Source organism: Tasmannia lanceolata, unplaced genomic scaffold (assembly GCF_043159265.1).
Source record: "Tasmannia lanceolata isolate RefF3 unplaced genomic scaffold, GAP_Taslan_0.1 ptg000011l, whole genome shotgun sequence".
NCBI lineage: Eukaryota > Viridiplantae > Streptophyta > Magnoliopsida > Canellales > Winteraceae > Tasmannia > Tasmannia lanceolata.
In genome coordinates, this window is record NW_027518688.1 from 20,933,302 (window position 1) to 20,959,740 (window position 26,439).

General features: G+C 37.3%; 1 protein-coding gene across 1 annotated transcript; it reads left to right on the top strand.

Annotated features, from left to right (window-relative positions):
• Window positions 1-10,891: 10,891 nt before the first annotated feature.
• On the top strand, window positions 10,892-25,060 carry LOC143886613 (serine/threonine-protein kinase BSK1-like). Its single transcript, XM_077390661.1, has 9 exons — window positions 10,892-11,377; window positions 11,568-11,703; window positions 13,773-13,906; window positions 16,289-16,394; window positions 18,439-18,524; window positions 22,439-22,627; window positions 23,225-23,389; window positions 23,485-23,598; window positions 24,641-25,060. The coding sequence occupies exons 1-9, from the start codon at window positions 11,060-11,062 to the stop codon at window positions 24,893-24,895; spliced, it is 1,503 nt and encodes a 500-aa protein (XP_077246776.1). The 5' UTR covers window positions 10,892-11,059; the 3' UTR covers window positions 24,896-25,060.
• The last annotated feature ends 1,379 nt before the right edge of the window (window positions 25,061-26,439 follow it).

Here is a 26,439-nt window from a genome sequence, read left to right on the forward strand (position 1 = left end):
TACTCTTTATTAGATCTAATATCCTATACACCTGGGTTCTATCATGGCCCAAATCATTTGTTAAAAACTCCCCAAGTTAATCAATGACTAGTCCAAGTTGATTCCTTTTTTTTCTTGGCTGAGTTCTAAGACTGAGTCTGAGGTTTGTCAGGCCGGATCAATCATAACTACTTTGACTCTGTTCACGCTCATGAAAAAATAATCGGGTCCATCATTGACTCACTCGAGTCAACTCCCTTTTACCTGAGCCTAGTTCCCATCGGAGTCCGAGTTTTGAAACACTGTTCCAAATATCATGATGCTGCATAGCAGATTATAACTACTACAGTACAAACTGTTGAAGTTTTGCAATAATTTTACAAATTGCTGAATTTAGATCTCTGATGAGAGATTTGTATTGGGTGAACGAGATAAGTAGGGATTATAGAAGTCTAACCTGATTGAATGGGAATTTGTAAAAAGGCTCTGAACTAAGCAAGCAGAGGAACCAGGTATCATAGATTGTGACTGTCTCATTTGGCTCACCTAATGACTTTCCCTACATCTTGTTAAGAACTATTAGCCTTCTAATAGTTAGGAACTCAGGATTATCCAATTGGCTCATCTGCTTGATGAACGGACTGGATCTTATGATCCCAATTGGTCCCTTCTGTTGATTAGGAAAAGAAAGGTAAAAATGATAAAACACATTGTTTTCGGATTAATTTGGACGGGCATCAATTAGTTCAAATTAAGTAAAGCTGCCAATCATCAACACAGATTTCCAATATCATCTCCATGTTTCTTACCGATACGCCAAAAGCTCCAGAGTTGATGGAATGCGTTAAACAAGGCCCTTTAAACCTGTCCCATACCAGGCTGGGTCCCACCTAGTCCCATACCTAGGCAGGCCCCCACTTAGGACCGTAACATATCACCACGCTTCCGCACCCGTTGTCCTCGGCGGCCCACTCTGTGACGGCTTTCACTATGGCCTTTTTTCCAGGTAGCCCTTTCCACAGGTTGCCCCTTCCATGACTCAAACATGAGACGTGGTGGCTGCTTTGATACCAAATGTTAGGTACCTTACGGATACGCCAAAAGCTCCAGAGCTGATGGAACGCGTTAGGCAAGGCCCTTTAAACTTGTCCCATATCAGGCTGGGTCCCTCCCAGTCCCATACCTAAGCGGGCCCCCACTTAGGATTGTAACATACCTTGTTTCTTTCTAGGAGAACACTTCTAAAACGGGATCCCATTTTCCTAGCAACCCTCTTCTTTCTATGTAAATTTAAGTGAGTTCGTTATCACCTCCTTCCCTACAAAAGACTAAGTGTGTCACCCAAAAATCAGCCTTTCACATTTCTGTAAAGGGCTAAGATTAATCTCACTAAAAACATGTTCTTTTAATCTCAGATGCGTGTAAGCCTTATTTCTGTGCAGCTCACTGTAAAACAACCAGTTACTCCAAAAGCTTAGCTGTTGGAGAAGGTGTTATTTAATCTTTTATACTTTAACACTTCCCCTCAAGTGTGGCCCCTTTTTTTTAGAATTGGCCCACATGTGGCACTTGTGGCCTCACTTTTTTGGGTTAACCATTGCAGTGGATTTTTGCTAACGAGGGGTTTGAACTGAGGACCTTTTGCTCTGATACCATGTTAAACAACCAGTTACGCCAAAAGCTTAAGCTGTTGAAGAAGGTGTTATTTAATCTTTTATACTTGTACATGCACTTAGTCACGATGGAGGTGAAACAATCTCAATATAAGATTTTTTTAACAATCTCAATTTAAGGTTTGTTTTAATTAAGGCACGCGGATTATATTTTATTCGGACCAAGAAAAAAAAAATTCTAAACAAACGATATTGATGAAAATGACCGAAACCAAGTGGGAGGCGGTTGCTGTTTAATTTAGATTATTTTACTTCTTAGCTTATAATTTAAGCTTATATTTTTTTAAAGAAATATTTATATTTTGTTTTGACTTTCTGATATGATATTGAATGTGAGTTCCTTTTAGTGGATGGCTAATTTGATGGAATGATGGCTACTGTAGGCAACGAGTAACACGTTTCTGTAGAGAAAGTGACGATGGTGCATGGCTAATTTGTTGTTATTATAGCCTTATAGATTACCTACGTTCAATTTTATGTTTTTCTTTTAGGAAATCAGATGATTGTCTAGTTCTATCATTTTCATACTTTCAACTCTTTCGAAAGATAATTTATGAAGGAATTGTTAACTCTAAATTTCCTTTCTTCACACTTTAAACCTTGATGTGTCTCTTGGGTTTTGAAAATCTTACTATTTACGAACCAAAACAAATTTCCTTTCTTCACACTACCTATCTATGTTAGGGCCTATCAAATGAACGGTTTCGATCACCCACACAATGTGGGCCCCATTGTATTTCTGGTCGATGGACTAGATAATATTTTTCATTTAATTTTTGAGACTTTAAGAATTGATAAGAGGGATTTGCTAGGGACCATCGCAAAAGGCATTTCGTAGACCGACTTAGGCAAAATCCAAGCCTACGTCCATGCAACAGCAAATCCACGAAATGCCTTCTGCAATGGTCCCTAGCAAATCCCTTGATATAATCTTGTTTCTTTGGGATTTGCTAGCATCCATCCCAGAAGGCATTTCACAGATGGTATGTTGCATCTGACAGCAGCCACAGAGGCTCGCTTTCAGCAAATTTTGTCTTCATTCATGAGGTGTCTGCGGTCAGATGCAACAAACCATCTGCGAAATGCCTTTTATTTTTTTATGTACGCTAGCAAATCCATGTTTCTTTTATTGTTTTTAAAATTATCATCCAATATGCATGAGTTTAGATGGGTAATAGATGATTAATATATGACAAGTTTATTAGCAAACAATTCGTGTTATGACCTCATAAATGAGCTCAGATACAGAATGTTTTTTCATCCATACATGGACTTACTCAGGATATTTATATGTGCCGTGTGCCCTAAGCAAAAGATAAAGGTGACGACTAACCTCTTTTCAGTTCTCATTATAAATCCCCATTCACACATGTGACTGCCTTGTACATGACAAGTTTAATTTACTGTGTAAAAATTAAACTTGTGTTCGCTACAAAAAGGAAAGAATGTAAAAATTATTAGAAATTGGACGGTTAAGTTGGATTAATAAAGGAAATTTACCATCTATGGCTCATTCATTATAAAGCCCAGCCAACATATAAAATCTCAGCTTAGAAACTCTTATCATTTTCTGTTTCCTCCCTCTATATTAAACATAAAATCTTATATTAAACATGCCATGTTTCAATAAGGCCGGTGATAAATTCACCCCCTATATTTCAAAATGGGGGTACAGCCCACACCATAGGATGATCCAAACTGTCCATTTGATGGGCCACAATGTAAATAGGTTGTGCCCCAAAAATCACTTCCATAGGATGATCCCAACCGTCCGATCTATAGAAGTTTCTATAATGTGAGTCCATCTTTAGATCAGAGGGTTAGAATCATCCTATGGTAATGTTTTTTGGGGGCACAACCTATTTACGTTTTGTCGCATCAAATGGATGATTTGGATCATCTTATGGTGTTGGCTGTACCGCCCATTTTGAAAAATAGGAAGTGAATTCATCATAGAAGTGGGTGAATTTATCACTGCCCTTCTATAAGAGTGGTGACAATATCAAACCAAGGGGCCGGGTGCTAACACAGGCTTCTAGTTTAGAAACTGGAGCCGAATTCACACCCTATTGTATTGGTAGATGCACCTATCTAGTGTAACTCTTTCATTGAACAGGACAACTTGTTAGGAGCTGTAACCAATGGAAAAGGCTACAACAAAAAAAGGGGGTGTATGCATCAGCTTCGTTTTAAGAATCCATAAAAGTTTACATTGTCACTTTTGCTCAATCGAACTTGGTCATGGTTAGCAAACGTCTTAAAGGTGAAAGAAAAACCTCAATAGTTTGACAAACATATTCATTCACAGCTGGTAGAGAAGATATGTTTGAAGGGGAAGGAAACACGGTGAGAAAGAAGGTGATTATTCTAGGGAAATGTTATAAGCACTACCATATTTTGATGATCGCACTCCTTACTTTATTAAAAAATAAGGTATGGCCCGCACCATAGGATTATCCAAACCGTCCATTAGATGGGTCACAGTCTAAATAGGTTGTGCCCCAAAAATCATTTCCATAGGTTGATCCTAACCCTCCGATCTATAGAGGGACCGAATATTAGAGGGTTGATCCCCAAAAATCATGTCAATAGGCGTTCGATGTGATGTCTTTCTGACTTATATGATGGTTTCTGAGTAAGTATTTGTATTTATTCTAGCAGTTCCCGAATTTTCACTTTAAAAGTTCATCATTTGCATGTTTCCGTGATTTTACAAGATTTCCATTAAAATTTCTAACCGAAACAATTATGGATGTCTTATACTATGTGGTATTGACTAGTTGGGGTCCTTGGAAGGATGACTGATTGCTGCACTTTCTTATACTTTATTACATGCATGGTTTAGAATTTCGGTTTTGGTACCGGTTTGGGACCTTGAAATTTGGTAATAATTAAAAAAGCTTATTTAATTCATTTCGAAATTTCTGACTGAAATTCCAAAATTTCTGACCGGAATTCCAAAATTTCGGCCAAAAATTTGTAACTTAAAAATTGCATTTTTCAAAATTTTGGACCGCAATTCTTGAAATTCTGAAATTTCGGTTTCATGACTACCCCTTTACACTACAAGGGGTGGCCCAAGGAAGAAAGATGGATGAATATATCATTTCCTTCTTAGAAAAGTTGTTTCTTTTTTCAAACTTTTGAAAGAATTCCTACGATTCAAATAGAGTCTTATAGTTTTTGACCCTCTACATTTAACTACTGAAAATATATGTAATTGGGTGTTAGGATGTCTGATTTCCATTTTCTTTCAAGTCAATGGAGATCTAAAAAATAGTTTGGAACTCCTCTCTATTCAAAAACAGAGAATTTATATGATGGGTGGCCGTGAAAACACGTGAAGTCTCAAAAAGTAGGTACGGCCCACTTTTTTTTATGATCCAAACCGTTCATCTATTTGGGCACAACATAAATAGGTTGTGCCCCAAAAATCATTTCCATTGGATGATCCTAACCCTCCAATCTGAACTGATCTGAATATGGAGATTTCCAAAAACCATTTATGGAATCTTCTACAGATCGGAGGGTTAAGATCATCCTATGGAAATGATTTTTGGTGCACAACCTATCTACGTTGTGCCCAAACAGATGAACGGTTTGGATTATCAAAAAAAAGTGGGCCATACCTGTTTTCCAAGACTTCACGTGTTTTCACGGCCACCCATCATATAAATTCTCTAAAAAACATACCTACTTTCGAATTTGACATGTTTGTTTCTTCATTGTCTTCGTGCCTTCACCATTGCTTCAAATGAAGCGAATAAATAATTAATTTCCTGGATGAAACTGGTCATAACCCAAGTGACTTCAACTAATTGAAATTCCTCCTTTTACTCCTTGAATATGTCCATTCTCACCACATGGAAATGATCTCCAAACACATCAATTTCAAATCCAGTTATCCATATTTACATGCATCGTTAGATACTGCTCCCTGCTATTAATACAAGATGGTAGTAATGATATTGGCACTCCCCTGTTTTAGATCTAGTTGCCCATGATCTTTTCTCATTATCTCTATAGCATGGACAAGTTCAAAGATGAGTCTCTAGAGCACTCAAATGACTAGCCTGGGATTTGGTCGGTCGTCCTTTCTTTTCTTTTTTCCAAAGATCGATTTGTGATTTAACAATCAAACGGCTAGGATTGTTTGATTGGAACCAGTTGTTTTGAAGTATGACACCTCCATAATGGATCCCACTAACTAAATCGATGGCCTCGATGATGCTAAAATCATACTGGTGGGTCCAAATCCAATCATTGCACATCTGATGGGAGGTCTCAATTAAATGAACATCATACCATATTATAGAAAGACAAAAAGGGGTGCAAGTAATATTTCCCTTATTTTAATACATCATTCTTTGATAGGGTCATCAACCACAGTATTGACATGAAGATTAGGGCAGTGATAAATTGACCCCCAAATATCTTAAATCGACCTGCCCGAAGATTAATATCTAATTAAAAGACCAAAAGATTCTCATCATGAAAGATATACATCTTTCTCTATTTCTACATCATCTTAACCATCATCATCAAATCTTTAATCATGATTATGGTGGTAATGGGGGGAGAGAGAGAGAGAGAGAGAGAGAGCAACAACTCCACATCCATAATCCTGTTTATAAAATCTTTCAAGCAAGAAAGAAGTTAAGCCAATTTAGGCCCCCCCCTTCTAGTATAAAAAGAGTAGCCATAAATATACAAAAGGAGTTGTCCCCGGAGAGAAGAGAGGGTGAATATATCACTTCCCAATAAAGATATAGAAGTTGTGCACTCCAAATTCGATATGGTATATGATCTTTCATGTCTTCCTTTCTACCTAAAAGCCAATCTAGTGGATCGTTTTCCAATATGGTTCGCACTCCCCATTATTCCTTTGTCGCCCACAATTCAACCTTTTTAAATTACTCCTAACCATAGTTTAACCCATAAATTAATCCACTCTATAATGCCTCAAAGCACTTTAATATCCTTAGCGCTTCGAGGGAGTATTTTTATTACAATAGAACTATTCACAGAGACCATGTCTCACCTTTTTCAATAGCACATGTCATGCTTAAAAAACTCACACCAGATTATCATGTTTCTTTGATTATTTGTATTTTTGTTCCCTAAACACACTACGTATTCTTAATTACGTAGATAATGACGCAATGAGGAAGTTGAATTAAATGTTTAGTTGCTTAAATACTCTATTTGTTTTCTTAAGCAGCCTATATTGTCATATTGGTGAAGTCTTCTCTCATGGGTCAACTACTACTTGCCTGAAACTAATATGAGTTTTTATAGTACTGATAAAGAGCAAATTTGGAAGGGCTGTCATAGTTCAAAGGGTTTTGTAACAAAAAAAAGGTTAAAGTGAGGATCAATTTCATTAGACTTTCTTAAATATTAAGTGTGTTAATTGTTTATCATTCATCCGCGATTCAAAATCCATGTAGGGTTTGTGGAATTAAATTAAATATCTAATTGAGAACATGAAAGAAATGACTGCCAGTAAACATATTTCTTAAAAGTCCCTAGGTATTGTGAATACTTTTTTTTTTTTAATTATCAAAATTCTCCTTCAATCACTTCTAAAATCTGATTTTTCCACCTAAATTTTTTAGTGTTATTATTACTCGCATTGAAAAAGTATAGCAGTGCCATAGTGATATGGAAAACAAAAAAGGCAAAGAATCATACTTTCAGAGTAAGTTAAAAGCTATTTTTGGCAAAAAAAAGTCATAACACACACACACATACACACACATATATATATATATATATATATATGAGCATGCATTTGCTTGCTTCGCGCTCGAGCACAGCTAAGGTTAGCTGCGCTTGAGCACAGAAACAGGGTGGGGCCACATTTTAGGTGGGATCCAAAGCATTCATTTGATGGGCCCTTTCATGGGTAGGGTGTCCACCAAAAAATAGCTCCATTGGATCACCTTAGGGTGTCCATTTGTGCGGCCAAAAATGGACAGACTTGTGGACAAACAGTATTTGTCCATTTTTGGCCCCACAAATGGACACCCATTGGTGATCCAATGGAGCTGATTTTTGGTAGGCACCTCATCCATGATGGGGCCTTCCAAATGAATGCTTAGGATCACCCCCCCCAATGTCCCCACCCCCCTGTTTATGTGCTCGAGCGCAGCTAAGCCTAGCTGCGCTTGAGAGCAGCAACCCTTCTCTCTCTCTCTCTCTCTCTCTCTCTCTATATATATATATATATATATATATATATAGGAGACTGTTGGTGCGCTTAAGCTCACCAAGCTTATGGTGCACTTAAGCGCCCAATCACATGGGTCCCACATTTTCTGTGGTGATCCAAACCATTCATTTGCAAGGCCCTATCGTAAATAAGGGGTGTACCAAAAATCAGCTCCATAGGATCATCCTAACCCCTCCATTTGTGGAGGACAAAAATGAGCATATTTGTGGACAAACAATGTCTGTCCATTTTGACCTCCACAAATGGATGGGTTAGGATGATTCTATGGAGTTGATTTTTGGTACACCCCCCATCTATGTAAGGGCCTTTCAAATGAATGCTTTGGATCATCCTAACAAAGTGGGCTCCCATGTGATTGGGCGCTTAAGCGCACCATAAGTTTGGTGAGCTTCAGCGCACCAACAGTTTCCTCATATATATATATATATATATATATATATATATATATATAGAAAACGGTTCCTACACATATGTGTAGAGAGTTCTCTACACTCTAGCTTAAAATACAGTAGGGGCCCACATTGTTTGGGTGATCCAAGCCATCCATTTTAAATGCCCTCACATAGATAGGGTGTCTACAAAAAATCAGATCCATAGGATCATCCCAACCCTACGATTTGTGGAGGTAAAATGGATGTCTTTAAACCTTCACAAATTAGTTCATTTTTTGCCTCCAAAGTTCGAATGGTTAGGATGATCCTATGGATCTGATTTTTTGTGGACACCCTATCTATGAGAGGGCCTTAAAAATGAATGGTTTTGATCACCCAAATAATGTAGCCCCCACTGTATTTTAAGCTAGTGTGTAGATAACTTATCTACACATGTGTGTAGGAACCGTTTTCTCATATATATATATATATATATATATATATATATAGAGAGAGAGAGAGAGAGAGAGAGAGAGAGAGAGAGAGAGAGAAGGTAGTCCCTGGAGTAGAAAACTTATCTACTCCCTACCATAAAATAACAGTTGGGGCCACATTGTTTGGGTGATCCAAAGCATTCATTTGATGGCCCTCACATAGATAGGGTGTGGCCAAAAAATCAGCTCGATAGGATCATCCTAACCCTATGAACTGTGGAGGCAAAAATGGACAGATTTGTGAAGGTTTATACATGTCCATTTTTGCCTCCACAGTTCATAGGGTTAGGATGATCCTATCGAGCTGATTTTTTGGGCACACCCTCTCTATGTGAGGGCCATCAAATGAATGCTTTGGATCACCCAAACAATGTGACCTCAACTGTTATTTTAAGGTAGGGTAGGGAGTAGATACTCCAGGGAGTACCTTCTCTTTTCTTATATATATATATATATATATATATATATATATGAGAAAACGGTTCCTACAAATATGTGTAGAAAAGTTATCTACACACTAGCTTAAAATACAGTGGGGGCCACATTATTTGGGTGATCCAAACCATTCATTTTTAAGGCCCTCACATAGATAGGGTGTACACAAAAAATCAGATCCATAGGATCATCCTAACCATTCAAACTGTGGAGGCAAAAAGTGGACTAATTTGTGAAGGTTTAAAGACATCCATTTTACCTCCACAAATCGTAGGGTTGGAATGATCCTATGGATCTGATTTTTGTAGACACCCTATCTATGTGAGGGCCTTTAAAATGGATGGCTTGGATCACCCAAATAATGTGGGCCCCCACTGTATTTTAAGCTAGGAACTGTTTTCTCTCTCTCTCTCTCTCTCTCTCTCTCTCTCTATATATATATATATATATATATATATATATATATATATATATATATATATTAACATTAGTAGCATTTGGAAACTTGAAAATATTTTTAAAAAAGTTTAGCCTTTCAACTAAATCACAATTTTTTTTATAAGGAATGGTATATATTTTACGTACTAAGGATTCATTGTTAAAAATTCATAAAATAAATGATGACTCTTTATTCCCATTTTGAGTCACAAAAGAAACCAATATTGAAAAATAATTCATATTTAAACCGTTATTTTAAATGAGTACTTGTATATCACAAGCAAACACATAAACGCACACAAAATTAAATCGGGAAGTGATATATCCGCCCCTTTTGATTACAGGGGACACCCAGAGCCAATTTATCAATGACTAAAGTGGGGCTGATGTACTTGACGTCAGAAAAATTCAATGGGCCTGATTGCCATGTACACTGGGGCTGGGTGTCCCTAGTAATGAAAAGGGGCGGATATATCAATTCCCATTTAAATGGTATAGGGATCACTTACACATGTACAAGTGCACCTATATCACTCTCTTGCACATGCGAATTTTTCCTACTAGTTCGACAATTCGACACGAAAGAATATAAATTACTAAAATTAGAATTTATTAGGGTTGAGAGGGTTCAGTCGGTTCACCCAGCCTGTCCATCCAACTAAGAAATCAATTTTAATTAGCCCCCTTAGTGTACGTTGATCTGGAATTCTTCGAATCCTTCTATTCGACCCTCTATTAACAAATTTGAGAATCCAACATAGATTAAGAGATGTCTTACATACGTTTTTCTAATCTCTGTGTGAAAAAAAAGAACATGGTCTTCTTCCTTGCGTGTTTTCATTCTAGGCAGCGGAAAATCTGCACAAACCATTCCGTGAATATCTAACGAACGCAACATTCTAAGGAGGCTTTTGTCAAGGCTAATGATACTGATACAACCATATTTTTATAATTGCACAAACTCAGAGTGTTTTCTTTCGTGACAACATTTTAGGAGCCTTTAAAACCTATGACAGCTCTTTAAATAATAAAAGACAAGACGAACTAGTGCAATTATAAAAGATAGTTACCCTAATATCATTTCCCTTTTGTCAAAACCCCAACCCAACTCAATATCCGAGTTGTATCCCTCAACTTGACCATCAACCCTTCTATTACGAAAATGACCGTTAAAACCCAAATAATACTCATCAAACACAAATATCAGTGCCCTTTGAAAAATACATAACAACAACAAAGTACAGCATATAAAAACAAACAAGGCCACGGTAGAGTAATAAAAAGATCCATGGGAAAGGAGAGAAATTCCATTCACTTTCTCTCTAAAAATTAAACATTTGTTAGATGGGTTCTCTCTATTTTTATCTTTTAATAGTTTCTCTTCTCTGAACAAAAGGAGGAGCAGAGCAAAACTATATCTTTCTATCAGTAGTGATGGGCTGTTGTGAATCCTCTTGTCTTAGAGAGACTCATCCAGAGAAAGAAAATAATTATCACCACCCCCCGAATCCTCCTTTTTCACACCCCCCACCGACTGGGTCCGATTCAATCTCCACCGGAGTCATAGCCTTTTCCGAGTTCTCTCTCTCTCACCTAAAATCAGCTACTAATAACTTCAGTTCGGACTTCATAGTATCTGAAAGTGGTGAAAAAGCTCCCAATTTGGTCTACAAAGGTCGGCTTCAAAATCATAGATGGATTGCTGTTAAGAAATTCACCAAAATGGCCTGGCCTGACCCTAAACAGTTTGCGGTTACATTCTAATCAACTCCTCTTACTAAAATTTTTCATTTTTTTTTTGTTGGGTTCTTATCTTTGTTGGGTTTTGGTGTTGGGTTTTTTAGGAGTATACCAAACAGTTTGTGGTTACATTTTAATCAACTCCTTTTACTTAGATTTTTCATTTTTTTTGTTGGGTTCTTATTTTTGTTGGGTTTTTTAGGAGGAGGCTTGGGGAGTTGGGAATTTGCGGCATCGGAGACTTGCGAATTTGATTGGATATTGTTGTGAGGGTGATGAGAGGCTCCTTGTTGCTGAGTACATGCCGAATGATACCCTTGCTAAGCATCTCTTTCATTGTATGTGAATGGTTTTTTTTTTTTTTTTTGTCTATATGTGGGTTTTTTATTTTGGTTTGATTTGGTTACTGCTAGTCTTTTCTGTATTGATCATGGGATTGTGAGAAAATTGGGTGTCTTAGGTTTGTAGAATTAGGATGTGCCAATTTAGCAAACTTCAGACAGAGTTTATTTTTTATTCTAAAGAAGTATTCTACTATTCTAATTCTAAAGTCTTTTGTGATAACTGTGTTGAATCTCTGCATGGAGAGAACACCCAACCAATGGGTTTTTGGTAAGTATAGACATGGCCATAAGCCCATAAGGATAGAAAACTGTGTAGAGATGGTTGATGGCAGTGGCCTGGACCTTCCACCCAATGTTTTAAAATGCGGATGTGGGCCAAAATGCGACCAAACTAAATCCTAGTCGAGTTTGTACAGCGCGGCCAAGTACTCGGTTGACACGGTCATAAGTCGAGACAGTTATAGAAGTTTTGATCGACTTTGTAGGGCAAAATGTGGACTCTATGAAACTATGCTTCCACCGTGAATTAAAAGTCCCCTCACTTTGTGTTCATTAAAAGAGGGTAAACATTGTTTTAATTCTAAACTTTGGCAGCCTAGTTTTGTTTCAATCTAGGATGAGTTACCAGACAACATATATCAGAATATGTATCCTGGTTGGGTTGGGACTTGGGACATTTTGCCTTCTATGAACAACTTTATTACCCTTTTTGTATGATTTTGTGGTATCTTGCCTTCCAATGAGAGTTGGCTTGCTCTCCCCACTTTACATCAATGCTGTTTATCTCACCATTATGCTCATCATATGGGTTCACGAATTAGCTTACATGCAGTTGGAGTTCAGATGTTTTTGTTTTTTACTCTTGGTAACTTAAAATCTATGATTTGTGGAAACGGACACAAGTGTCGCATGTCGACATTGACACGGAGTGTCGGACATGGGAAACCCCCAAAATTTAGAAATGGGGACACGACTAAAATAGAAAGCATATACAATCATAGTTTGTCGATATGGATTTGTATTGACTTTTGACACGAATATGAGTTGTCTACCATGGCGACATCTAAAATCTAGAAATGGTGACATGTACATACATATAAAATTATTGATTATTACAAACATACGTGTCCACACGCCCACATTAACTCCAACACACCTAGCAATACATTTAAAAGTGTCCAAAGGAGCGTCGACACGTGTGTCATGTCGGACACGGTAGGACATGTGTGTCAGCAATAAATTCAAATTGTCAGCTAAATCATTCCTTAAAGGAGTAGAGTGGTTGATCTCTCTTATGAGTGCATTCTCCAAAGTGAGCGATATCACCTTCACATACTTGTTTCTTGATTTTAGCGTGGACTATGCTTTGATCTGTTTCCCCTTTGGCAGTCACAAAACTCCCAGCATATTGAACTGATCCATTTATCGGCTTTTTTTTCTTTCTTTTTCTCGATAATGCTATGGTGAGCTGTTTTTGATTTCCCCTAATGATCACCATGGTTTTAAATTTCCGTTTTGGTATGCGTTTCGGCCCTCACCAAAATTTTGGCCAAAATCCTCTCACCATTAAAAAATAATATTTTATTTATTAGCCAATTTTGGGCGAAATTACCGAAATTTTGGCGAAATCCAATACCATTTTCGTGTATTGTGGATTTTGATTTCCGTCTTGAATGAAATTTTGGATTTCTGTTGAAATTTAAAACCATGATCACCTTTGAACCTGGGTTTTGATATGTTAACAGTGATAGCTGTTGGACTTGAAACCAATCTTCTAGCCTTATGATGAATGCCTTGCATACTTTTGTAGCAATTGTCCCTGAATTTACATATTAACACATCCACTTTCTCGGGCGTTAACTTAAACATGCTACCTTTTTGCTCCAAGAGGCCTTACGTTATTGCTTAACTTGACTTGCTAACTTCAATCTTCCTATGATTATAAGAAAGGACCATGCTTTTTAGAGTGGTTTCCTACTTATACGTGCCTTCAAAGCTAAGAAAAGTTTCTATAGCTATTTGTATGATATTGTGAGATTAAATTCTTTGTTCTTCCTGTACAGGGGAAAATCAAACCATTGAATGGGCTATGCGTTTAAGAGTTGCTCTCAATATTGCCGAAGCCTTAGATTATTGTAGTAGCAAAGGTCGACCATTGTATCATGACCTGAATGCCTATAGGGTTCTATTTGATGAGGTGATCAAATTCTTCCTTTCCTATTTTCTTCTTCTTGTTACTATGTATTATTCTGTATAATATTTAGTTGTATGTCAATTAGAATTATAATCTAATTTAAATTAGTCACCATATTAACTGGGAGAATCTATCCATACGAATCTATTTTATTTGTCCATGTACTGATATGATCTCCATATAACATACCTCTTCAACAAAGATATGACGGTGGCCATTCATTCTTCTTTATATTCTAATAGTAGCAGAATGATATCACAAAACCATTGTGAGTGGGCTAGAAAATAGATAAAGTATAAATTTATCTAAGCATTCACATCTCCACTGGGAGGCCAGCCATGCTGTACGGCTCAGAACGTTGGGCCACCAAGAAGCAGCATGTGCATAAGATGAGTGTAGTGGAGATGCGGATGCTCTTATGGATGTGCCACACAAGGTTAGATCGAATTAAAAATAAAGACATCAGTAAAAAGGTGGGGGTGGCACCAATTGAGGAGAACATGAGAGAGCACTGCTTAAGATGGTTTGGGCATATCCAACGTAGGCCTTTGGATGCTCCAGTGAGAAGAAGTGACTCGTGCCAAGTTGATGGAGTAAAAAGAGGTAGGGGCAGACCGAAAACAACTTGGGTAGAAACAGTGAGGAAAGGCTTGAGGGCTAGGAACATAACAGAGAACTTGACCTTAGATAAGATAGAACGGAAGAAAATGATCCATGTAGACGAACCCAAGTAGTGTCAAGATTAGACTTAGTCATTTTGAGCCGGGGAGGCGGGTAGATCCTTTCACCTTCTTCATGAAAATTTTCTAAAGGATTAATTAGCCGACCCCAACTAGTTTGGGACAAAGGCTTAGTTGAGTTGAGTTGAGTATAAATTTATCCTTGATTTGTAATCTTGATTCTCTAAGTGTAAATTGGTCATATTTTGTTTACTGAGAATATAGAGGTAACCGCCTTAATTTCTGTACTTGTAAATGCTATCATAAAAATTTTCAGCTCTAACACAGGGTTTAATTCTACTTCTTTCTTTCTTACATGGTAATGGACTAAAATGTCTTTACCTATGTCACATCAACAGATTTGTTAGAGTTTTGACAAATCTCTAGTAATTCATGCTGTAAATGTTGAAAATCTCGACTGCTTTTTCATCTTCAGTTTGGTAGGTGTAAGATTGCATTTCCAATTTTTCTTATTTACTTACTGTATCTTTTTCTTAATTTATTTTAAAAGAATAACTTTATTGATAATAAGCAAAATTGCAAATTTACATAATCAAGCAACAACCTCCCTTCTCACCCCCGGTTTTGCTAATTTATCGGCTAGATAATTCGTTCTTCTGAGCAGTTGATTACACTCCACAACCTCCCTTTTCACCCCCTATTTTGCTAGTTTATTGGCCAAATCATTCTCACTTCTAGGAACATGATTAAACTCCACAACATCCCTCATTGATTCTATTATCTCATTTACATACTGTCCGAGCTTCCACGACCCCTATTAGAATTTAGAAGTGCTCTTACCTCTGCTTCTGTTGAATCCGCTCGATGCTGGGCTAATCTCTCCCTTAGCATCTTTCAAAATTAGGAAGCTCTCTATATCGAGAAACTTTGTTTTTAAGGAGGCTACTTTTTTGACAATTATTTGATGAGTTTTTGCAATTTCAAAACTGATCTGGGTCTGAATCTGTATCTGCACATTTAGAATCTCAATATGTTAATGAACTAAAAATAAAAAACTTATCTACATCACAAGGGAAATGAGGAAGCAAACGAGAAAAGAAAGGTTCCGTGAAATTTTAGTTTTTGCAGTAACCGTTTTATGCAGGAATAGTTTACTGCTCCCATTTGAGTTTGGAAGAACAGAAATAGGGACCATGGCTATTTCGATTAGAAAGCTAATAAAATTATTTGGAAATAGGCTTCAATATAACTGAGGTTCATGGTATGCTTTTGCACCAAAAAGGGTTAGGAATACACCTTTTTCAACCTCCCTGGATACCATGTGATACTTTTGGGACTAGAAAAAGCATATGAATTTTGTTATTTAGTTAGCCACATGTGAGTAATATAGTTATAAGAATTGTGTTATGTAACTTCATTCAAAAATTGGAATTTTCTTTGAATAACAATGTACTAACAGAACCCTTGTTTTGTTGAATCTCAGAAGCTCCACAGGACCACAAACAATTGTTCTAACAAAATATCTTTCCTTTTTCTTGTTTGCACTTTCTTAATTTCCTGGATGTTGTACTGGTCCTTGAATTTTTAAACGAAATTTGAACCTTTTCTTCAAAAGACACTATTTGCAGGATCTCTATGGTGTAGTTAACAGTCAAGTGTTACCTAATGTGGAACTCAGCTTGATGATTTCTATTTCTCTTTGCAGGATGGTGATCCAAGGCTTTCTTGTTTTGGACTTATGAAAAATAGCCGGGATGGGAAAAGTTATAGTACAAATCTAGCTTATACACCTCCAGAGTATCTAAGAAATGGTAACCATTTTTCATGTAATCCCAAATTTAAATGTTTTCTGGTTGTGACTCGTTTCTCATTTTATAGATGCTTTGATTGCCAGTATATTACCCTCCGTACAAGTATGCCCTAATTGTGCTAAGCATGAAACCTTTGGTTACCTATGTCTTACTATGGCATCTGACCCACTGATCAAGATTGTTCTTTTTTCACATGCTTCAATTTTAGTGACAATTTGCGGTTATTTTTTACTTTCCCCTCATAATACTACTTGGTGTAGCATTGCATTAGAATGTATTCATATTATTGTAAGTTGCATTTTTTTTCAGGAATAATATTGTAAGTTGCATTTGCACATCATTCTTGTTGACATCATGACATGAGCATAAGTTCTTGTACTATACTTGAAAAAGAATGCTTTCATATAAAGATATACTTAAAGTTGCCTTACTTCTATTTAGAAGAACAACGATTAATGCCTCCTCTTGTAGAATACTTTCTCTTTAGGTGTCCCCTTTGTTTGCAATAAAATTGGCTACCATTTCAAAAAAAAAAAAAACCTCTTGGGGTGCACAAATTAGACTCCCATTTGGGATTTTTATATTTATTGTATGCTATGTTTTCATTTCTTTTTCCTTTTTCTGATAATGGTTGTCTATTGATCAACACAACAAGTCGCTGTGGGCAGAGATTGCCCTACAAAAGCTCTTGTGTCTGTACAATGGTTATATTCTATGTTACAACTTACAATGTGTCAACGGTACCTGTGAACAGGATCCACATTGAATGGAACACTTGTCTATGAACGAAGTTCCGGGGATGCCTCTATTTTGATCCTTTTCTTTTGTAGTATCCATATTGATACTCAAAATCAATCTGCTATTTGTTAGTCTAGATCTCCATTATCTTTTAATGTTAAAATGTTACTAGACAAAGTAGAGAGTGATCGGGATCAACACGGTCTTTTCATTCATTAGACTCCTGATTTTACTCATTTGACGAAGGTTTGCATAGGTATGTCGGAATATGTTGACCCAGCTAGAAGTGAGAAAGCTAGAACTCGGGTTTGTTGCCTATATTTGTGCTCTGAGGGATATAGAGTGAGATCATCTGCAATTCATAGGACAGGGAGAAGGGTATGTATGGAATTGTCCAATTAAAAGTGCTTACCTGAATGATTCAATTTAGATTATTCTTTATCCTTAATGAGAATATGGGGGGTCCAATAGTCAAACTTAAATGTATATATGGCGGGTCCAATAGTAAAACTTAAATGTATATTCAGATCTGCAACAAGATGGTAGCTAGAAAATTAAAAAAGATCTTCATATCATTTTTTAAATAAGGTTTTCTCTGCTGATTCATCTTTTGAAGCAACATAGCCACGAGTGAAACAGAATTGTGGCTCTTGACTTTGAAATCTATCGGTTGAAGCAAGGAGTTTCCCTACACAAGCGTCTTGTTCCTTCTTTCACCTAAACTTGCATCTCCTTTACGTCTCTTTCTTTACTATTGTGGCCATGCTGCCAGCTTGAGGGGAAATGGAAGCTTTGTTAGTGTAGAACTGTATTTTTTTTTTATCGAGTAGATGTACAGAGTTATTTTTATTTTCCACTGAAAAGAAAATGAATTAAAGAATTGATAGAGACTGCCTCATTCTCAATTTTCGTGATGATACACCCTCTCTTTCTAATGAAGATTTGAAACTAATACTTGTTGGATTTTGTGAACTCCATATGCATCGTTTTTCTTCCTATATTATGGTTCATTTGATCTCGATGAACATATCTATCATGACTTGTAGTGGTAGTCTCTTATAATGAAATTACTTAAGATCGGATTTGGTTGGGATCATGTTCTTAATTTTCCGTTATGATTAAGTATACTGCTTATAGTTACATCTTGGAGGTTCATAATTAAATCTTTAAGGCCTTTGACGTCAGTTCATATGGTACAGTTAGCATAATGGGACACATGCCGCGACTTTGACTATCATTTCTTTTTCAGTACGTATGCCTTTGAATATTACACCAATTTACAATCACCATTATATCATTGTTGTAGGAAGGGTTACTCCTGAAAGTGTAATCTTCAGCTTTGGCACAGTGCTCTTGGATCTTCTCAGTGGAAAGCACATCCCTCCAAGTCATGTAAGTCTTCTTATCCGCTATATCTATATCTCTCTCTCTCTCTCTCTCTATATATATATATATATATATATATATATATATATATATATATATATATATATTTTCAAAGTATACTCTCTTGAAGTAAATTAACAGAGCATAGAAGTTGAATAAAAAATAGATCTTATTGTATGCATGTCAGTGCACTTGCTAATGCGGGAGCTTAAGAGGGAAGAAGAAGATATGAAAACTCAAGAACACAACTAAGAAAAGAAGAAGAAAATGGGAGCAATGTTCAACCCAATTGATATATCATCAATTACATACGTTTATCAAAATCCAAAATCCCCTTCTAAAGATGGTTTCTATCCCTTTAAATGAGAAGACTCTAAGAGAAAATTCGTTCAAACTCCTCCACTAGCTAGCTTAGGGACTTATATCACAAATTGCTTTGGAACTCACAAAACTTGACTATTTTGAGAACCCACAGACACAGTCTACACAAACTGCCATAACTCTCTAACCACTTGTCCGTTTTTTGATCTCCTATACTCGTTGGAAACAGCACAAAAATACGTACGACTATCTTTTTTACCACTTTTCAAGATTCTTCCATTTAGAAATCCAAAAATCAGGTTCAAAATTTGTCTGCCGCATTATAGTGGGAATGCACCTTGGAACTCCACCCAAGCCACTTAGGCATGACATGGCTGCCATGTTGGCACGGCATCACTTGCATACTTCTCTATATTGAGCATTTAGATTTGTTGAGTTTTTATTGTATTTTACATGCTGATTGATGCATCACGATTCATTTGTGTATCTATGATAAATGCTATAAAATATACAAACTTTCACATAGTGGCTATTACATGGACCAGACCAGATAATTTTGTAAAGCCGGAATCCATTGCCATTATAGCATGGAGGAAAACAAACACCTCTTAAGATGTTGTAACTATTTTTTTTTTTTTTTTTCATTTTACGTACACCCTTGCTTAATCAGCAAGAGCAATTAGTTGCTTGATTAACAGTCGTCTGTGTTTGTTTTCATGAATCCTTGGAAATTTTATGGCATAAAGATTGCATGCAATTACAGTTACCGTTGTTGTGTTTCTTTTGGTGAAAATTTCAGTTACAGTTGCTATGTTTCTTTTGAAATTTGCTTTATCGATTGCTTTTGTTTGTTTTCTTATTTGATTTCCTTAATTGCTGCTCATACTCTCTCTCTCTCTCTCTCTCTCTATATATATATATATATATATATATATATATATATATATATATATATAATGCAATCCTAGGCTCTGCTACCATATTGGTGCAAACCCAAGGGGATGCGGGTTATTCCGGAGAATTCTTAGGTGCTTAATGGGTCAATCTTCAAGTATCACAACCCAACCAAAGTTCATATTAAGCATTTAATAAGTTAATCAATCATACTATGTATCAATAAGGGCAGAAAAAGCATCTGAGTACAATCTGAAAGTAAAGTATGTGATAACACTAGGGCCCAACAAGTCACCGATCCAACGGGAAATAGTCTCGGGGGCAAAAAAGGTGAAAGGTATAGCAGTCCAATGGGTATTAGGATGCAAAAATAAGGCCTGAGTTGCAAGAAACAGAAATAAGATCTCACGCCGGGGGCAGCTCTTGGTGAAGGAAGGCCCAAGAGTAGTGGTGAAGAAGCCCGGAAGCTTCCACCAGTCCCAAGGCCACAACAATCAGCGATATGTCATGCCTGGGAATATGAATCTACAGTAAAGAGGTGCATATGGAGAGAAAATCAGCAAGATATTGTTCCAGATAGAAAAATACGCAGCAAGTGCGGTGAAGGACCAAGAAAGGCCAAGAACAGGAGAGAAGAGGGGACTGTTTATGATGAACAAGTGCACCAACTGATCACATTAGATAAGTCCCTCTCAACCTAAAACTTTCTTCTCAACTTAGTAAAGATGCGAATACTTCATAAACGATTACAAGCTTGGTCTTTGTTGGAATCCTTGAAACCTAATGGATTGAAATGTGCCATCAAAAGCTCACCTTTGTAACTCTAGCCCTTGCACCTTTTTCAGAATCAGGCCTAAAAACAGGTGACAGAAAGGTCTATACAAGAGCAACATGGAAACATAACTAGAATTCTTCCTGAAAAGATATTTGCTCTGGTTGGTTCTTTGCGCCCTGTTTCGGTGTAGCAGCTATATTTCAATTCATCCTCCTCTTCCAAGGCTTTCATAATTGGAAGTCGAACTCATTTCGTATGATTGGAGTTGCCGGAGGTTTGGTTGCTGCTCTACTATGCACTATTCATGGTGCTATCATAGAAAATATGTTGTTCTATGATCCCCCACCTGACTTCTATCAAAATTTAGCCCCGTAACATCAAGAAGATCCCTCCATCTTGTGTGTTTCCTATAGTTGTTTGTTCAGCGAAAAATAATATCCTTCCATCTCCTCGGAGATCTTGAGTTGAGATCACCCAAAATTCATTCCTTTCCAATGCCCACCTAATGATTATGACTTTTGATCCCCAACATCTGCTAATGACTTGTCCTCAAAGGTTCGTCCTCCCCAAACCACCCAAAGCACCACATAAAGAATGACCGACCAAAGAACACTATTTTTGTCTTCGTAATGGCCCATTTTCCATTGACAAAGTTGGTGGATGTTGGATTCCTAAGCAACCAAGTAAGGCCATACCACTTTAGCACTGCAGTCCAAGCCCTTCAAGTCACCTTACAATTGATGAAAAGATGATGGTCTGCTGAACCCCTTTGTTTACACAAGGAGCAATGTTCTTGATAATCTACCTTTGCTGCCTCCCTTTGTCCACATACTGAGCATGTGCTTAATAATCTATCTTTATTTTTTAGAACATCCAAAGTGTTAACCTTCCTCCAAGCCACTATCCAATGAAGAGGTTATCTTGATCTCCAAAGCTTTGCAAATGTAGATGAAGAGCTGCCTTCCAATACAAGAAGCTGAGTGCGTCTATCAGGCTTAAAATGAAAAAAGAACATAACAAACAGAAAAAAGAAAAGAACAAGTAGACCTCCTCTAACATGAGGAGTAAATGCAGATGACAAACCAGCACATTGTCTCTAAGACCATTTGTAAAGACTAGATATGCAACCCATTTTCCAGTACCTCATAAGAATTTTTAATATAAACTTCCTTGACGATAGCTCTAGACAGGAAGCCATGTATAGATTTAGGAAGGCATAGAACAAATTTATAATACCTCAACACATGCTCTCAAACCAAATACCTTCCATATCATTAAAAAAAAAAAACCAAATACCTTACATGAATTTCCCTAAATGTGATAGTAAGCAAAAACTCAACTTGTAACATGATGATAGGAAGCCATGCTCCTATGCCTGCACCTCTAGCCATAGTTCTCCAGAGCTATGTTATAGAAGTGTCAAAATATATCCCAACCGAGTCAGACTACCTGAAGATGGATGATGAGTTCATTGATGAGTCGATACTCATTTCTGGTTTACAAATTTTCTGGTTTACAAAATGACAAATCAAGAGATTTGTCATTTTTTATACAGATGCTAATGCTCGGGAAAACTCAAGTGGATAAAAATTAAAAAGCTAATTTCGACTACTAAATGAAAGTGTGTACCCCACCTCACAACAAATTGCATCTGAATATTTCTCTTTTTTCTAGGTAACAGAGGCTAAAAATTTAAAACAGATATTAATCTAATCAATATTTCAGCTCTATTACTTCTTTTTTAGTTCAATTCATTACAAAATTTTCTAGTCATGTACTTCATGGTATTCATTCAGAGATGTTAATAACTTGCTGAAGGATGTTTTTGGAATTTTGATATTAACATTCAGGAAACCCTTTACTTTCAAGTGAGTTACAACTTTAGAAATCAGGTCCTATTTATTTATTAGGTTGTTCTACATACATGTAGGCTCTTGATATGATAAGGGGCAAGAACATCCTCCTCCTGATGGATTCACATTTAGAGGGAAAATTCTCAACAGAAGAGGGAACTGTGCTCGTTGGCCTTGCTTCTCGATGTTTACAATACGAACCTAGGGAACGGCCCAATCCAAAGGACCTTGTTGCAACACTCATCGCATTGCAAACCAAACCAGAGGTAAGTTCTTTGTCTTCCACTTTCTCATTGAGTGTGTTTTTCTAAGGAATACCGTCTGTGCTCCTAAATTTTAGTTAGTATTCATCTTTGGCATGGTGGTATTGTACTAACCCTAGTTCACCAGTCTTCAAAGATCATTGTGCTATTTTGTAAGGCATGCCTTTTTTATTACTTGATGATGAACTATGTCACAAATATCGACGAGAAATTCAATATCTCGCAAGAAAATTGCGATATTTTGATTAAACTATAAAAAAAATATGTTTTTATCTCGAGAAATTGAATTTTATCACGAGGAATTGAATTTCTCATGATTTTATCGCGATAAATTGGGGTTGACTTTAAAAACTATCTTAAACTTCTCATTCACTCTAAAAATCTCTCAAACATCCTAAAACCTTTGACCTAACTCTAATTCCGAATTAAAAAGTGTATATATTTTATATTTGTAAATTAATTTATTTTTATCATTTTTTCCCAATATAAACCCTAAAAAAATAAAACAATTTAAAATATCCCGAGATTTTCCCTTGCCGAGAAATTCCTGAGAATGATATTTGTGACGTAGATGACGAATTGCTGATTTTTGGGACGCAGGTTCCATCTTATGTGATGCTGGGAATTCCAAAGCACAAGGATGCGCCGCCTAGTCCGCAGCACTCTCTCTCACCAATGGGCGAAGCCTGTTCCAGGATGGACCTCACGGCCATCCATGAGATATTGGTGATGACACACTACAAAGATGATGAAGGAACAAATGAGGTACGACTTATTCATCGCCTCTGAGCGAGTGATAATATATCAAACGAGGAGGGTCTTTGGAGATGCATAATGATTTTGTTTGGATTTGGGTTCAGTTATCTTTCCAGGAATGGACTCAACAAATGAGAGATATGCTGGAAGCAAGGAAGCGTGGCGATTTGGCATTCCGCGATAAAGATTTTAAATCCGCCATCGACTTTTACACCCAGGTATGTTCTCAAACTTCTCACACTGCTCTCAGACTTGAATGCATGGGTGCACTCATAGCAGTTCTACTCAAGGTTTGAAATTTCGGTTTTGGTATCGGTTGTGGCCGAAATATCGTACTTTTGGCCGAAAAATTTTATAATTCGGAAAAAAATATAAAAAAATACATATGGCTTGTACTTTCGGTGTCGGCCCCGGCCAAAACCTGAAATTTCAACCAAAATTTCTGGCCGAAATTTAAAACCATGGTTCGACCTAGGGCTGCAAGTCGAGCCGGGTTTTACCCGACCCGCATCGACCCGACCCGAAAATAGCCTGGGTTGGGTTCAGGTTTCATGCGTTTCGGGTCGAGCCGGGTTGAGCATTCAAAAGCCCGCATAAATCTCGGGTCGAGCCGGGTTTGAAGGGGTCCGACCCGACCCGACCCGAGTTACATAAGTTATAGTATGTACATTTTTTCTATTGTTAGTTAAAAGTTAAAAGTGAAAACCCACACACCCACTGTTATTGTATGTGAGTGTAATTTCTACTTCTATGAGTTGAGTTGATTCAAGTGTTTGATTCAGCATTGTTTGATTGTAATTACAATATTGTTTGATTACAGCATTGTTTGATTCAAGTGTAATGTGAGTGTAATTACATCATTGTTTGATTCAAGTGTAATGTGAGTGTAATTTCTGCTTCTATGAGTTGAGTTGCCTTGCCAAACAAGAATTTTCGTTAAAAAATTGCGTCAACGTGAAAAAACCTGACCCGACCCGAGATTTATCATGGGTAGGGCCGGGTTTGGGAATCGTGGGTTTTCCAAAAAAAAACCCGACCCGACCCGACCCGACCCGACCCGAGATATTTCTCGGGTAGGGTTGGGTTCTCCAAAACCCGACCCGCCCGACCCGAGTTGCAGCCCTAGTTCGACCTATACTTGCATGGATTCAAATGAACCCATAAGCATCATGTTCTGTAATAGAGATATGGAACCTATGGAGTTTGTAGAAACTGTAAAAGATGGTGATCTCATTTGGTCATGCTACTTGTGTTATGCAGTTCATAGATGTTGGAACAATGGTGTCCCCCACAGCCTATGCGAGACGTAGTTTGTGCCATCTTCTCTGTGATCAACCAGATGCCGCTCTCAGAGATGCAATGCAAGCTCAATGTGTTTACCCAGACTGGCCCACATCTTTCTACATGCAGTCAGTGGCCCTTGCAAAGCTCGACATGCACAAGGATGCCGCCGACATGTTGAATGAAGCAACTGGGTTAGAAGAAAAGAAGCAGCGAGGTGGAAGAGGTTCCTAAAGAGCCATAGCAGATAATAATAATTCAGCGATGAGCCCTTGTTTTTTACACAGATTTCGCCAATTTTAAGTGTAATCCAATGTTGGGATCTTGCTTCTCAACAAAAATGTATTATAGAGAGAACCCTTGTTTATGTTAATGAATGTGGTATTTCCATTGATTTAATCTCTGGTTTCAGTATTTATGAAAACACTGCCCTGTTTATAGCAATATAAGATCAAGTTTCAGATCAAGCAACATACAGCTCCATGCTACTTTTTCGAAGTCCATATCCTTGGCCTGTGGAGTGCCTTACCTGTGGAGTGCACCTACTATCCAATAGAAATTTTTAGATGAGTGCTCTAAAAATAGTTATTGACAAGTTTGGCATTCACATAAATCATGATCCACTAGTTTTCTGTATTCACAAAAATGATCGAGTCTAGACATGGAGGCTGCTCGATTGGCATCTCTATGACTCAAATATATTGCAAGAACTAAAAGTATCTTTCAACTTCATGCATTTAGTATAGCACTTCCCTACTGAGGGAAGGGATTAAGACTTGTTTGGCAGATTGCTTCCATATGCCAGATTATTTCTATCCGGGACAATTATTCAAAACAAATTCTGAATAAACACTTGTTCTGGAATAACTTCTGTTCCCGAATAATCTATCAATAAAAACACTCTTCTCACAAAGGCAAGTGAGAAAGGATTCCAAAGATCCTTACAGTTTGACGTGAAATGTGAATTGCATGATGGACTAGTTTACCGAAACGCATTAATTTTGACTACCATTTAATACGGCATGAGACATCTTGACTCACGCAAAAGGTTTAGATAAGCCATAGAGACTTTAGTATCATAAGGTAGGAAGTAGGAACACGTCATGAGGCATTGGACTAAAAGCCATGTGACTAAGAAAATACAAGCTCTTTGAAGGGTTCAAGTCCTCTACGGAAAGTCACTCACGGCTGCAGCCGCCTCATCCCTAAGAAAAATCCTTTGGGTTTATAGATATTTTTTAGTTGGAAGCTTATTTTGATTTGGATTTTATCTATGAAATGACTAGAGGGAAATGATATATTCAACCCCCTTTTCTTCCCTGGGCCAGTCCCCTCTTAAGTGTATTCATGAATCATGACTACTCTTTTACACTACAATGGGCTGGCCCGGGAAAAAGAAGGGACGAATATATCACTTCCCATAACAAAAATCAATCAATGCAAAGAAAAAAAAACGTGAATAGTTTCAATTAGAAAGACTTTCTAGACTTGGTACATAATGGGGGGCCACCTTGGATGAAGGGTCACGATCATTCGGACATCATGGGAGTGGGTCCAAATTGAGCTTCTAATGGAAATTTCCCAGTTCCAGCCTTCAAGTTTCTACCTTGGTGAATTCTTATTTTGTTTATCTCACTTGGGTACGTAGGTCTTGTAACTTCTTATCTTCTTTGCCATTACCCCATCCTTTCCTTTTGTCCTACCTTGAATTATCGCCTATTATTTTTGACTAGTCAAAAGAAACCCCAACACACCTTCCCCTCTCTCTATTTATAGGC

What these genes read in the sequence shown, in the direction of transcription:
- LOC143886613 (XM_077390661.1), top strand. Translation starts at nt 11,060, where the DNA reads ATGGGCTGTTGTGAATCCTCTTGTCTTAGAGAGACTCATCCAGAGAAA. An exon ending in CTGACCCTAAACAGTTTGCG is followed by an intron (nt 11,378 to 11,567) that starts GTTACATTCTAA and finishes TGGGTTTTTTAG; the next exon opens with GAGGAGGCTTGGGGAGTTGG. An exon ending in ATGATGAAGGAACAAATGAG is followed by an intron (nt 23,390 to 23,484) that starts GTACGACTTATT and finishes ATTTGGGTTCAG; the next exon opens with TTATCTTTCCAGGAATGGAC.